This window comes from Etheostoma cragini, chromosome 4 (assembly GCF_013103735.1).
Source record: "Etheostoma cragini isolate CJK2018 chromosome 4, CSU_Ecrag_1.0, whole genome shotgun sequence".
NCBI classification, from domain to species: Eukaryota; Metazoa; Chordata; class Actinopteri; order Perciformes; family Percidae; genus Etheostoma; species Etheostoma cragini.
The window spans coordinates 30,631,037-30,645,660 of record NC_048410.1 but is presented as its reverse complement, the minus strand read 5'-3'; the positions used below and the strand labels follow the sequence as shown (position 1 = coordinate 30,645,660).

At 42.0% G+C, this 14,624-nt stretch overlaps 1 protein-coding gene across 2 annotated transcripts in view; it reads left to right on the top strand.

Moving 5' to 3' along the window:
* The window catches only part of mtmr14 (myotubularin related protein 14), a 20,886-nt gene extending 6,559 nt beyond the window's left edge, over nucleotides 1–14,327 (top strand). Inside the window, exons 6-19 of one of the 2 annotated variants that reach the window (XM_034869677.1) lie at nucleotides 4–126; nucleotides 311–384; nucleotides 796–866; nucleotides 946–1,020; nucleotides 1,547–1,613; nucleotides 2,155–2,240; nucleotides 2,621–2,697; nucleotides 3,958–3,994; nucleotides 5,741–5,811; nucleotides 6,036–6,094; nucleotides 9,843–9,975; nucleotides 11,034–11,210; nucleotides 12,559–12,765; nucleotides 13,972–14,327. In XM_034869677.1, coding sequence (XP_034725568.1) covers nucleotides 4–126; nucleotides 311–384; nucleotides 796–866; nucleotides 946–1,020; nucleotides 1,547–1,613; nucleotides 2,155–2,240; nucleotides 2,621–2,697; nucleotides 3,958–3,994; nucleotides 5,741–5,811; nucleotides 6,036–6,094; nucleotides 9,843–9,975; nucleotides 11,034–11,210; nucleotides 12,559–12,765; nucleotides 13,972–14,152 — 1,438 coding nt within the window. In that variant the 3' untranslated portion in view covers nucleotides 14,153–14,327. The remainder of the gene's footprint in view (nucleotides 1–3; nucleotides 127–310; nucleotides 385–795; nucleotides 867–945; nucleotides 1,021–1,546; nucleotides 1,614–2,154; nucleotides 2,241–2,620; nucleotides 2,698–3,957; nucleotides 3,995–5,740; nucleotides 5,812–6,035; nucleotides 6,095–9,842; nucleotides 9,976–11,033; nucleotides 11,211–12,558; nucleotides 12,766–13,971) is intronic. The other variant, XM_034869678.1, reaches the window with a different exon arrangement.
* Nucleotides 14,328–14,624: the final 297 nt, after the last annotated feature.

Here is a 14,624-nt window from a genome sequence, read left to right as displayed (position 1 = left end):
CAGGAACGGGGACTCCCAGCTCTTCGACAAAGTTCGAGGCCACGACATTAAGCTGCTACGCTACCTCTCTGTCCGCTACATCTGTGACCTCATGGTGGAGAACAAGAAGGTTAAGTTTGGCCTAAAGTAAGGAATGTATGTGTGTGTGTGTGTGTTTTTATTTTTTTATTTGTTTTTAGGGCTGTATTCAGATTGATTCTGTCAGCTGTGATAAGAACTATTATGTAAAAAAGTTGTCTATTAAAATAGTGAATGTGCCCATGAATGCTCCCAGTGTATCTGATCTGGCATCTCTGTTTGTATCTGGCAGTGTCACGTCCTCTGAGAAGGCAGACAAGGTCCAGCGCTATGCAGACTTCACCCTGCTCTCTGTGCCTTACCCAGGTAAAGCCAGGCCCAGCCTGGGGATTAGCGGATGTTAGCCTAATGCACATACATCACAGATAAGAAACATATTGTTTATGGAACAAACACAAATCAAAAGTGCTGTGGATTTTTTCTGTTTTTAATGAAGCAGTCATATCTTACATAACACAATTTCAAATGACATGAAACTGTATTAAAAAACATACTAAAATAGTTTTTCCACCACAATATCTGCGCCAGGCTCAGAGATCTTAAACATTTCTAATCAACGTCTGTCATTTAGAGTGTTTTGAACATAAGACAAAAAAATGATTTCATTTTTCAAGTAATTAGCCTGTAGCTAGCCCTCAGAGTAACAAAGTAGGCATTAATCGGTGTATTTTAAAGATAAGGGGCTTCTAATGTGTGTAAATGTGTTTCTGTTTTTAGGTTGTGAGTTTTTTAAGGACTACAAAGACAGAGACTACACAGCAGAGGGTCTAGTGTTCAACTGGAAGCAGGTACAGAGACAGCTGGGAGTGTGTTGGGGGGGGGGGTATGCAGTAGCCAAATGTGTGATCAAACTGTGTCCACTCACAGGACTATGTGGACGCTCCTCTGACAATCCCTACGAGCTTTACTCACAACCTCAACATCGACTGGACTCGATACCAGGTGACTGCTGCCTCTCTCTCTCTCTCTCTCTCTCTCTCTCTCTATATATATAGGTGTTTGTGTGTGTGTGTATATATGGGCTGTATTTATATAGCTCTTTTCTAGTCTTCACAATTACTCAAAGCGCATTCACATAGTACAGGAACCATTCATACACTGTTGCAGAGGCTGCTCTACAAGGGGCCACCTGCTCATCCGACAAACACTCACTCACATTTACACTCCGATAGCAGTATGCATGTACTGTACTGTAACTCTTGATTTTTTTGTTCTATGGCACTACGTGTTTACGTTACGCTTTATAGCATATATATTCAGCACTTATATGTTGTGTATAATATTGTCTATTGGTGAAGTAGCAGTGATTACTTAAATTCAGCAGAGGCCGGGATATGTAGACTAGAGCGTGGGAAATCTCACACATCCCCCAGCAAATCCCACACATTAAGTGTGTGTGTGTGTGTGTGTGTGTGTGTGTGTTTGTGTGTTTGTGTGTTTGTGTTTGTGTTTGTGTTTGCGTGTGCAGTCGTGGGACCTGGTGGAGCAGACCCAGAACTACCTGAAGCTCCTGCTCCACATCATCAACAGTGACGGTAGGTGGTGTTTGTGAGTTTTTGTCAGTTTTGGCTTTAAATTACAATATGAGAAAGAAATGCTGACTAACTAATGGCTGATTTGCTTATTGTTTTCTTTTTTGTGACTATGCATTGTCAGTGTGCAGCTCCACTGCTTTACGTGGAAGCAAAGTTATGTAGGTTTATAAACAAGCACTTCCAAAAAGTGTAGTGTGAAAAAAATGATGAAAAGTGAAAAAATGATTCAATCAATCAAGAAAATAATGGTTAGTTGTAGTTCCAAATATGGCAGTGTGTGGTGATGGATATGGCTGGATGCGTGCATCCATGATATCCATGCATCGATATGGATGCGTGCATTCTATATTATACTAAAATAAAACATTACTTCTATTTTACAGTATCTTTATTCCAAAAGGAAACTTAAATAACTCAAACTCCACAGCTGCAGCCACACCTTCCACGCTTTACAGGACTTGATATTCATGCAAAGATAGTGATCTATCAGATAATGACTGTAATGCCTCTAAAAGTGTGTGTTTTTGTGTGTGTGTTGTAGATGAGAGCGGTCTCCTGGTGCACTGTATATCGGGCTGGGACCGTACGCCTCTTTTTGTGTCCCTTCTCAGGCTCTCCCTGTGGGCAGTAAGTTCCTTGTTGTTTTTTTCCTCTCCGTCTGTATTCTCGCCTCCTCTCTTCCCCCCGGTGTCTCTCCACATTACAGCTCCAGCATTCATTAGTGACTTGAATAATCCCACGTTGAATCCTTGGTACTCAGCACATTCACACCTACTTCACACACAACTCACTTACCATTTTAATTAGCTTCTTCTTTTTTCATTGCCTTTTATTAAAATACAACCCATCTTTTCTAAATATGTAATTGTTTTCTTACATGGATAAGGACACAAGCGTCCCATCAGAGCACACATGGAGTGAGAAATCCAATGTGTTGTCCTGTGGACTGGCTGCCGTGTTTATGTAACACCGGTTGTTTGACTCAACTGTGTCACTATTCTTCACAGGATGGCGCCGTGCACGCCAACCTGGAGCCTGCACAGATCCTGTATCTGACCATTGCTTACGACTGGTTCCTCTTTGGGTAAAAAGCAACATTTAAATTGTCCCTATCATAACTTCATGGTGAGCCATAACTCACATTGCATTGGCCTGAAGAGATATTTTAGAGGTGAATTAGCAACTTCTCTGTGCCACCTGGTTTGAGACGCACCATGTTAGTCTGCAACGCATGACACACACACATACATACCGGTACTCGCACACATACTTACACACACACACAAACACACACACACACACTTTTTTTATGTTTGAAGCAATCTTCTTATGTTATATGAAAAATTCAAGCAAATCATGTTTTTATTATACCCATTAGGGTTGCACGATTTTTACAAAAGGTGACATTGTGATATACATTATAAATATATTGCGATATCGATAATAAATTAATTAATTTCATATCTTTAAACATAAACACAAATTAAACATGGTTCCTTACAACACACAGTTTATTTCAACTGACTGTCATATTGGACTGGTCCAACAAGAATAAATAAATAAGGACCATGTCTACAGAAGAGGACATGTTGTACTGGTTGGACAGTAAAAAATAAATAAAGATAACAGGACACAACTTTTCTTTCTCTTTTCTGATTTGTTCTCTTTTGTTGTCTATTTCTTCATTTACATCTATTTCTCTCGTGTAACAACATGTGCCACTTGTGCAACAAAGTGGCACATTAACTGACCAGTGAAACAGGATGATTATAGCGTTTCAAGCGGGTTCTAAATGAAACACAACTAAGCCACACAGTCAACAGACGCAATGCAGTTCTCCACAAAATAAACAAAATACTTCATACTTGCTACACCTTTGACAAATTGTGATATTGATATTGGGCCGATATATCTTGCACCCCTTATACCCATGATGCTCCCCAGTGAAGTTTTTATTTTTGCTTTGATTAGCTGAAAATTTGCTGACTCAGCGCCGGTGATAAACAGTTCTATATCACTTCCTTAAACTCCCTCTTCTGCCCCAAAACACTCGAGGGCAAAGAAATGCTCGCCAATACGCTGAAAAAGGAAATAAGAAGAACCTCTCGGTCAACTACTTTTTATAAGATCTATTACTTTAGTAGCACGTAGCTGCAGCTTTTTGATCCTAATTGGAAATTTTGTCAAACTATTTGTAAACCAAAATGTCAACTAAAGCAGGTTTTGGGGAATTTGTTCATGTTCTGTAGACTTTTTTTTTTACTGCGTCTTCATGTGGACAATGTGGGATTGAGTTGAGTATTTGACATTAAGTGCTGTAATGCAGTTGTCTGTTTGTTTCCAGTCACATGCTGCCAGATCGACTCTCCAAAGGGGAGGAGGTAAGTTAAGGTTTTTTAGTTTTCTTCTATTTACAGATGAGAGACTGACAGGTACACTATATTACATGCATCAAATCATCATCCTAAATAATTGATAACTAATATTCCTTTAGGGCAGTTTGTGAGTTTGAAACACATTGGCCACATTGGCACTCTCCAAATTTCGTAAAATTGCCTGAATTGTTCCTGAGATATAAACTTTTTGTATTTTTAGCGCTCCCTGTTGGCCAACTTTTGGCCCAACTCTGTTTCCAGAGCCTCAGTGGCATGGCAACCAAGGATCCTTTGGTGTTGATAGCATTTACTTTGGCCGAGATATGCCACAGTGTTTTGGCAGGCGTACGCGGCTCCAAGCACCACCGTTAATGTCAAAACAGTTAAAACAATCATTTGAGAACATTGGATTATACTTTGTTGTGATCCAACTTTACAGAAAAAAGTGTTTTGTTAGGTTATCTCTACATCGGGCACCCATGAAAAGGTACCTTTTCAGAATGACTGTGGTTGACGCTGTTAGTCAAATCAAAGTGTCCGTTGCATTTCGTCTACTACTTAAATCAAGAAATGAGTTTCTTGCCTTGGACTTTTCTAATTTGTGTTGTATAGACGTTAGCTCTCAGCAGCACCTAGTGGTCAGAGTAGAAGTTGCTGCCTTTTCATCCCACCCCCACACTATATGCACCTGTGATTGATGGATGTGTCTTCGACCAAAACTATTTGTTGGTGTGTATTTGTGTTAAAGATGATTGTAAAGCGAGTAGTTTTGCTTGTGGCCAACTGTACGTAAATACACATTAAGTTATGAAGAAGACACTTAGTGCAACAAAAAACCTTTCTGCAAATAGCATCCACATGAATTGTGTACATCTGTAGAGTTTTGGGTTGGGGTTTTGAAACGGACACAACACAAAGTTAGTTCAATGTGAATGCTAATACAAGTGTTATCTACCGGGCCAAATAGCAACACGGATGTTGGTGCCAGTGAAATGCCTTCTGGCTTTTTTCTGATGCTAAGGAACAGACGGTAAAGGCAACTGAGCATGTTGACGTTATTCAACACCACACCTAACAGCAGGTATCTTTAGGCTAGCGTTAGGTAGCAGCTGGAGTAAACCCGGTTAAAATGCTGCTGACAGCTAGACGGTGTAAAGTGTGACTGTATTTCTCTGGAGGATTCCAACAACAGTCTCTGCTGCCGTTGTCTGAAGAACACAGACTCAGCCTCGCCAGCCTTGTGGTTAATCAATTGAAGTTATGTAAAAATACCCTTTTCCCATCCAGTATTTTTTTTTTTTTTCATTTAACAGGAATTTACTGGTGACATAACTTATTATAAGTTATTTTTATTATATACATTTTTTAAATGATTTAATTTAATTTTCAATAGCCGTTTTCTTTTCCTTTTTATATATATATACATAAAGTATGAGTCACACTTCAAATGTACAGGCACACGGTAGTCTCATTAGAGAAAATATGGCAGTGTCCAAACAATCAACATTGAATTGTGTTCTGCTGTCAGGTTTTGAGAATCAAAGAGAGGGCCCCTTTGTTAACAGCCAGTAACCACAGAGAGCAGGATGACATCAGAGAGCATGTTGCTTCAGGCTGGCTGGTACCTGGTGATAACAGCTAGCTGTAGTATGTATGACTACTGTCTGATGTTAAGGAATAGCTACTGGCCGGTAATGATTGAGTTTTGATTGCTGTGTTTCTTCCCTGATTGGAATGTTTTTCCTCCTTCAGATTTTCTTTTTTTGCTTCAATTTTTTGAAGCACATTGTCTCAGAGAAGTTCTCAGCTGTGAAGAAACAAAGGTGTGTTGTATCATGTCATCTTGCTCCATACATGTCTGTCATGTTCTAAGAATGTATTTATTAAAAAGCTGTAGTTATCACCTGAAGTGTTATACTGGCGCTCATACAACTACAACTACGTAACTGAGTGAATTTGCTTTAGACATATGTCAGCTGTGTGAATCCAGTATTCTTTCTCTTCTTTTGATATCTGATGTTATGTCACCATCATGTCCTTTTTTCAGACGGAAGAACTCCCACTTGAGAGACAGTGATTTCACTGTGGAAGATCTCTGCCAGTTGAGTAGGTGTCATACCTTCCTCCCCACACACAGGGTTCCTCTGACAGTCTGGGTGTGCTCATTCAACCACCTAATAATTGGGTTTATTTAATTAGCATTATGATGATTAACTGGAGCAGTGCAACTACTTTTGCACCGCCAGCAAATATTAGAACAGTGCCTGTGGAGTCCAACTACTTTTATCCTCTTGAGCTCTTAATGTTTGGTTAGCTAGAGAAGGGGGGGGGGGGATTTTTATGATTCTGATACCGAACTGGTACTTTTAAAGCGATTTCTGATTCCTAAACCGATTCTTGAAAAACTGAAAAATTATATCAAATAAAGGTTCTTTAAAATCTTTAAAAAATTTTAAATACTTTTTTAATGTTTTAATGTAATAAATATATAATAAGTAAACCTAAGTTACCTAACACACAACTACAATAATTTAACATTAAATAACAGTTACATTTTAAACAAGTAACAACAAAATAAATATTGAGTTGGTATGCTAAGCAGGGGAGGGAAAATCTGGCATTTCAATTACCTTTAAAATAGCTAGAGAACGGTAGAATACAGAGAGAGTGTGATATTTGTACATCTGTTTCGGAGCGACAGAGGGAAAAGGTTTCAGTCAACATTAAGTGGAACTGAATTGTGATTCGAAAATTCGTACTGATTGCGTAGGAACCGGTTCCATAGTGGAACCACGTTTTGGTACCCAACCCTAGTCCTGGCTCTTGTCTTTGTTCTGATGTAATGAGCAATACCCGACGCTGTGGCGTGCTGTCAGAGGGTGGCTGAGAACACAGCGCTTGCATCTCTTTAGAAAACCGCGAGGCTTGATTCCAAAACAACTTGCCAAAGTTTTATGTTTGCAGGCTTTTAACTTTGAGTTTTCAGTTTCATTTGCATTATAATAGGAAAGCACATCATCACTTGTTTATTAAGTTCACAGCTATACATGTCATTTCTGTTAATATTAAGTTTTTACAGTTTAAAGTACATTTATAGAGATTTCTGTAGGAGGAAAGGAAGAGAAAAGCTGCTGATGAACAATGCTCAGAATATGCACTTAAAGCAACTATGCAGTTTACACTGAAAATGATCTTCAGAGGTTGTTGGATGTTGTGTACTGGTGGTGGGTAAGCCCTGCCCCCTCTGTCAGCTGTTTGATTTCTCCCTGCAGCTCGGTCTGGAAACCTGAATGTTTAATTATCCTGCTTCAGTTCATAATTTTGCGGGAACCAATCACACACTGGCTTATCTACCTGCCGCGCTATTGGCGGGTTTAAGATGATGAGGATAGAGAAGCAGCTTCTTGTTTACATTTGACATAGTTGCCACCGAAGCGCAGCAACCTGTTGATGCCGTTGTCGCTCCTACGTCACCAGGATCGTTGATCTGATTGGTTGAAGGACTATCCAGATGCGTAAAGAGTCATTTGAACTATGCCCACTGGTCCCGCCTCTTGTGCAGAGAAGATATAGAGCAGACTCCCCAGACCAATACTTAATATCAAATCTATGGAGCTTGGCTGGTCTGGTGATAGCCAGCCTATACTGGTGCTGCAGTAAATGTAAGTTAGAATTTTGTCATTCACTGAGCCTTACAAATACATTTGATTTACTCTAGATCAAAAACCATTGGTCCATTGGTTAAAACAAACCAATGGATTATGGTGCAGGGGCCTGGCGTTATTGTAAGCAAACAAAATGTCAAAATGTGACACAGTTCAGAGCTGAGCTATGCACTGTTTTCTGGCTGTGCAGAATGTGGTGACATGGGATGGAATCCATTTGAAGTGCGATTGTACAGATTGATCAACATGCCCCAATAACAAACTTACCTAATACATATTTTATAGGGGATTTTGAAATAGTTATACTTTGGCAGGGGAGTTAGCTAAAAAGATGATTATGTGTAATCCCATCCAGAGCACAGAGGTATGTCTGTAGACTTTTTCATTCAACTCCAGGGGAGAATATAAAGTGTTACCTGTGTGATCTGGGATAGGTGCAATGATGAAATCCTGTTGTGTTCTGTAGTTAAATATATAACTATCTGCGTCACAGGCTTTTCCTTCAGATGTCTGTAGAATATCCTGACTTGTAAACTCCTGTACCTGTTTACAGACAGGGTTCCACCTGGCTCAGTCTGTGTTTATGCACATCAACAGCATGGGAGGGCGCTCTATGTTTGAGGTGTTAAAGGCTCAGTCTGTGCCTCACAAGTTCCTAAGTTATGTTTTTGAGTTGTAATGTCTGAGGAGTAGGACTGTGTTTGTTTTATCATCATGGTATTGTTCTTGTGTGTTATGGTTGTAGTGTCTAATAATTCCATGCATGATGGGCACCTTTTAGTGTGTGATGCTTTGAGAAATAAATGTGTGCTACTACTACTACTACTACTACTACTACCAATAATAATGGTTCAGTTACATTTAGTGTCCCAGGAAGCTATTTTAGCACGCACAATACCAGGACCTCCTAAGTGGAATAAAGCCATTTTAGGCCAGGCAATTCTATTTATACAAAACATTTCAACAACAAGGCAATGCAAGTGCTTATCATAGAACATTTAAGACATATACAATTATACAAATATTTGTTAAAGAGAATATAAAAAAACTAAGGTATAGAATAAAACTCAGGAAATGGAAGCATAGGCTAGCATAGTGCAGCGTAGAAACTGAACGCTGCTACGACATCCAATGGTTGATTTGTTCAATGCACTTACTCAGTGTGTGTTGTTTTCATCTCCCTGGGCCCAAGTAGAGACTAATGTCTGAAGCCCTGCGCTCTCAGTCTTCACCCTGCTGTGTGACGATGAGACATAATCCAGGTCATCAAACGGAGATCCAGGCTCCTGCAGCGGTGGAGCTAATCTCGTGTCGTGCTCAACACTCGGTTGTTGGGCAGTTTTTTTTCTCCCTATTGCAGCTGTCCTGGGCTGTGTCTTCCTAATTACAGGAGGACAGAATGTCACATCCCATATCTCGAGGCGCTCTGCTCTGCTCACTTAATAGAAATATATAAATAGAGAATGGCGTCATGTCCAGGCTAGCCTTTGTTCCACCTGCCTCTGTAACTCGATGCAGTCTCTCATTCAGCATTCCTTTTCCCATTATAAGACGAATCAGCTCCACTACGGCTGCTATAAGGATTTCATTTTTTAATTCAATTCCAAATCATAACAGAAGTTATCTCAGGGTACTTAGAACTTAAACTTTTGTGAAGGAGACCTATTATGCTTGTTATACGTTCATACACCTGCACCAACAATCTCGAGACAATCAGCTGTCAATCATGAAGTTTCAGCCCATTTTTGTAGCATCAAATAACTAAAATGAAACAAAAAAATGATAAAATGAACACTTGAGCCAACCTCAGCCTAACCAGAACTACCTGAAATGACAGAAACCATCTCTGGGAAAAATTATGTCATGTGTTCTTTGACTTTTTAGTTTGGTCTATGAGCTTACATGGAGAGGGCGTGGCTTATGAGCTATACTGCAGCCAGCCACCCCCTTGGTTCCAGATTTTCTGGCTTGCCAGTCCTTGCTTTTGCCCCTTGTTCCCTCCTCTGTCCTGTCCATGTCGATCTGAACTAACCGCAACCCCACAAATGTCAATGGCATTTAGAATGAGGTTTTCTTTTACTTGTGTGACTGAAGCCAGAAGTTGTGGTTTGCCTACAGCTCCTGTACCTCAGAATGTCAGCCATTAAAAAGGAAGTGAGCCAACAGCCGTGCTGTGTGTTTGCTTTCAGAGCCCAAGGACCGCGGCAGTGTGACCAGTCTGAGCAGCGACTTCTCCCTCATCACTGAGGAGGCGGGCGCTGCCTCCAGCCTCACCAGCGACACTGTGGACCTGTTCCCCAGCCAACCCCAGCCCTCCAGCTGGTCAGTGTGTCTCTCGCCCACACACATACACAGGCTCACTTCATTTATTACTAATGTTTTAATTGGATGTTTTGGAATGTTGATGGATGACCTTTTCATAAACCAGATGTGAATCATTCATGATCAAATGTAAGCATTTCAAAGAACACACAGAGCTTCATGTATTTCATTGTTGAACAAATGTTGGTGTGGGTGTGTTGCTTCAACGAGACTAGATAAAACTGGAGCATCTTTCAACTTGAGAAAGTTTTCACAGTAACAATTAATGGTTCCGTTCCACTCATGTTCACCCACACGCTTAGTGGTACTTGCTAGGATGAGCTGCCTACACATAATCCGCAATAAGACGCCAAGGCAGGGCGCGTAGCATAGGTGGCTGTGGCTCAGGCAGTAGAGCAGTAGTTTACGTCATCACAGCTTCTGGCTCCCTCACACACAGCACTTATTTCACTGGAAGTTCAGCTATAATGAGGTCGATGTTGAAATAATGTAAATGTTGTGTGGCGAGGCGGTATCCTACCCAGCTTTCTTGTAGAGGCCCCGCACTGGCGACAGCAAACCACTTGGCCTCAAGGATCAACTGATGAGATTTTTTAGGTCAAAGAATAATATGATGACTGACATTTCCATCTCATGTCTAATAGGATGAAGTGATGACATTTTACATCCCATTCAATGCCCTAACTCCAGAACAGAAGGGGAGACATCTGGTTAGATACTAAATTGGTGACACTAATCTTGAAAGTGTGGTGATTGTTTAGAAACCAAAACATACACTTAATACCTTTTTTTATTAAATTGCTTCAAAGTCTTTACTGCATATATGATACTAGTCCGGACAGACATGGATTTGAATGCAGCAGACTGGTATCCAGCCCTCTGTGCCCACCTACCGCTCTCATTTACCTTATCTCCAAGAATAGACACAGCAGACTACTGTCAAATATTTGGAGGATGCTTTATGTCAATCAAAAATAAAACTTGAGTTGCTACCAAAGTTTTTTTCTGATTCCAAGCTGCCTTTGCTGCAAACGGCCCTGCTCTGTTTGCATCCTCAGGAGAAAAGGCCCGGCCTCCTCTCCTCAGATGGTTGTTTGGAATAAAGCCCACCCTCTGGACGAGCACTTCTCCCATCCACTCACTGAGGCCAGGTCTTCCAGCTCCTCCTCCTCCAACCAATCGGAACACGGTGCCACACGCATTGGCAGCAGCCCATTGGCTGTCCCTGGAAGAAGGTGAGTAAGTCGATGGAACTCCATCAGCAAGTCCAGTTCTGCATGCCATCTTCCATTTTACAGACATTCCGCTTGAGTAAATGTTAGATAATCTTGGGCGTTAAGCGTAGATTTTTTTTGGAAAGGATCCAGCTGTGCTGTGGCCTTCCTGTATGTGATTACCTACTTGGCTTTACCCATTCATACCTGATACACGGAGATGCCGAAGCAATCACTGCTGCTCGCGCCACCGGAGACAAAACGTTTCCCTATTTCGTCATGTGCATGTAGGGTAGGTAGCAGTCAGTTTTTGGCATGACACCGGTAGCCGGCAAACCACAATCAAGGAGCCTGTAGTGATGTAGCATCTCCCCGCCCCCGCTGCTGCACTGCGCATGTGTGGGGACACAGAGAGAGAGATCCCGATTTTATAGATAGATATACAATGTCCCAGCAATAACTGAAATAATATGAAAAGATTCCATCGTTATTAAAACCTACTGTTCACTGTGTAGTCCAAACATATCCATCTGGCAGAGATCAGAACTGTGTGGATTGCACAGTTGTTGGCTGACAGGAAACCTACACCTGGGCCACTCAACATAGCTCCATCTAAATCCTGTCGCCTGCAAGTACAAAGACCTTTTGACCTCAACAATCTCATCAGTTGATCCTTGAGTCCAAGTGGTTTGCAGGTACTCTGTTGCCGGCGCAGATACATGCTAACTAAGCTGGGCAAGAGCCCCCCTCGCCACACAACATACGCTATTCCAACATTGACCTCATTACCGCTCAACTTCCAAAGCGGTGGCATGGCAAAGACAGATTGCTGCAGTTTTCCGTCTTTGCTGTCCAAATGACTCTCTGCACCATGATATAGTGACTACCTGGTTGAGGCTGGCTCAGACCGTCTCACAGTGCCTCCAGTGCTGACTTCAGTTAGTGGTTTAAGAACAGTTTTCTCCCGCAACCAATTTAGATGTTTGTATTGACATCTATGAAAATAGGATTGGAAAAGAAACCACCTAAAAGTCCCAGCTGGTTTTGCTTTGTTTTCTAACTTGGACGAGAGCATGTGCTGTAGGCTGATGGGAACATACCATGGTGGTATCAGGGTGGTATACAAGCACATGTCTTAGTGATCATTTAACGTCAGCTAAAAATGAGGGGCATGACACGCGCAACAACAAATGTATGTCTATTTTTCCTTCAAGCAGAGCGACAGCTCTGACTACCTGTTGGTTGTATTCCATTTCACAGTGAGGAAGACCTCTGAATATCTTGCGGCTTGCTAACTAGCTTACCTCTGAGGACTCTGGCTGACAATATGTAGTTAGAATGAGTCTTGTCTCCTCCCTGTCTCTCTCAGGTTAGCAGCAGACTACACCCGGTCAGGTTCCTCCCTCTCTACAGAGTATGGCAGTTGGCAGATAGTTTCGGGTTGTGGCAGCATCCATGACCATGCTCACTTCCCTCCCCCTCTGGCCTCAGCCTTCTCCAGCTCGTCTGCTGTGGCTGCTGCCTACGACTGCCCTCTGCCCTTCAGTTTTCAGGATGAAGGACCCAGTGGACGCATGTAAGTAACACTGTGTAGTCCTCCTGTCATCCTTTTCATTGAAAAAGAAGGGCAGGGCGTCCGGATAGCTCAGTTGGTAGAGCGTGCGCCTGTTTTTATAGAGGTTTATACTTTGACACAGCAGCCCGGGTTTGACCCCGACTTGTGATCCTTTGCTGCATGTCATTCCCGCCCCCGTGCCCTTAATTTCTTCAGCTGTCCTGTCAAAAATAAAGGCTGAAAATGCCTAAAAAGTCAATCTTAAAAAGAATGGCAATGGGAGAGCGCAGAGCCCCTCCAAGAATGAACAACTCATCTCCTATTGTCAACCAAAGTGAAAAGTAATCTGTGTATCCGCCTTATGATTGGGATCCGCTCCAGAATGTAATGGGTCCTTCCGGCATGCATACTGATTAGCCTTCTTTGTTTTGTGTCACACTGGTGGCACCTGCATGTGTGGCATATATCTGCTTACAAACAACTAAATACTGCAGTACAAAAATGCCAAATAGGTGTTTGTGGTAACTTGTGATAGTATGGTGGAATTAGCAGGCTAGCTTGCTAAGTAGTGGACGGCTTGCTGTGGAGCTAAAGCTAATTAGCTAATTCCGTCATGCTTTGATGCAACACTGGTTACTGAAAAAGAGCCAAACAATGTGTTAATAGCAGTGGATATTCTACACTGTGACCAGTGTGTGTGGATGAAGCATTACGTTTTTAAATTTGACTTTAAGCGGCTGGCTGGTTGGCTAGTTACTAATGACAGTTGCTGGTGGTGCATTGGCTCATGTGATTGATCAGTCATCCATGTACATGTATGGACCAATCACTGTACAAGGTTCTCTTGTGCTCAGAGACTAGCTACCCCAAACACAGAGACAAAAGAGTCTCAAGAGGTTCAAAGAACTATGTAAAAGTTCCCCCAGTTGAAAAAAAAACCTTTAGCTTCTCCAACAGAGAGCACGGACTCGATAAGGGGAAAAGCAAAAACATCTATCGATCTTTATTGGGAGGGAAGGAGAAGAACTGGGAAGAAGGGAGAAAAGCCGGGAGATGATGATGAGTGTTTGAGCTCTGTGATGGTTACTGTTGGGTTAGGGTTAACCATCAAACTGCCTCTGCCTGCGTCATTCCGGTCTTCTTCTCTTCTTTTTTACAGCACTTTTAACGTGGGATATCTCTCCTGTTTCTTTGGGTCTTATCTTGTTTGCTCTCTCTCCTGTGCAGGTGTCCCCTCCCCTCTGAGCGCCAGGCCCGTCTGGAGGCGGTGCGGGAAGTCTTCCTGGCCGCCTACAGCTCCACTGTTGGCCTCAAGTCGTCGGCACCCAGCCCCTCGGGCGCCATAACCGGTCTGCTGGAGCAGTTTGCCCGTGGGGTTGGCCTCCGGGGCACCAGCGCCATCGTCTGACTCCCTTAATGTGACTTCAGACCGTCCTCCTGCTTCCATCTATCCATCTATCCATCCACAGTCAACGCAGCATGCCTGGACTAGAGGACAATAAAGTGCCAAACCTCTCTTTTCAATTGTGAAGCATTGATTTTTATCTTGTTGATTTTGGTTTTTAAACCTTATGTGCTTAGATGAGTCATATTCAGGGATGGAAATGGTTTCAGCCACAGTATCAAAAAGGGATATAAAGAAGGTTTTCTAACTGCTGAAATGTAAATGGCTGAATATGGGGTCTGTCCCTGTAACAGGCAAAATAGAACCAATTCTTCCCTTTGCTGTTTTTCATCACCTGTTTATAATTTTCAAAACTCCCATCAGAGTCCTTGCAGTGATTGTCCCCTGTGCAGGCAGCAATGTGCTCTTGTGCTGTGCTGCTACGCATTACTGATCTAGGCAAAGGGACTTTTTTAGACTGGATTTGAAAGATTAG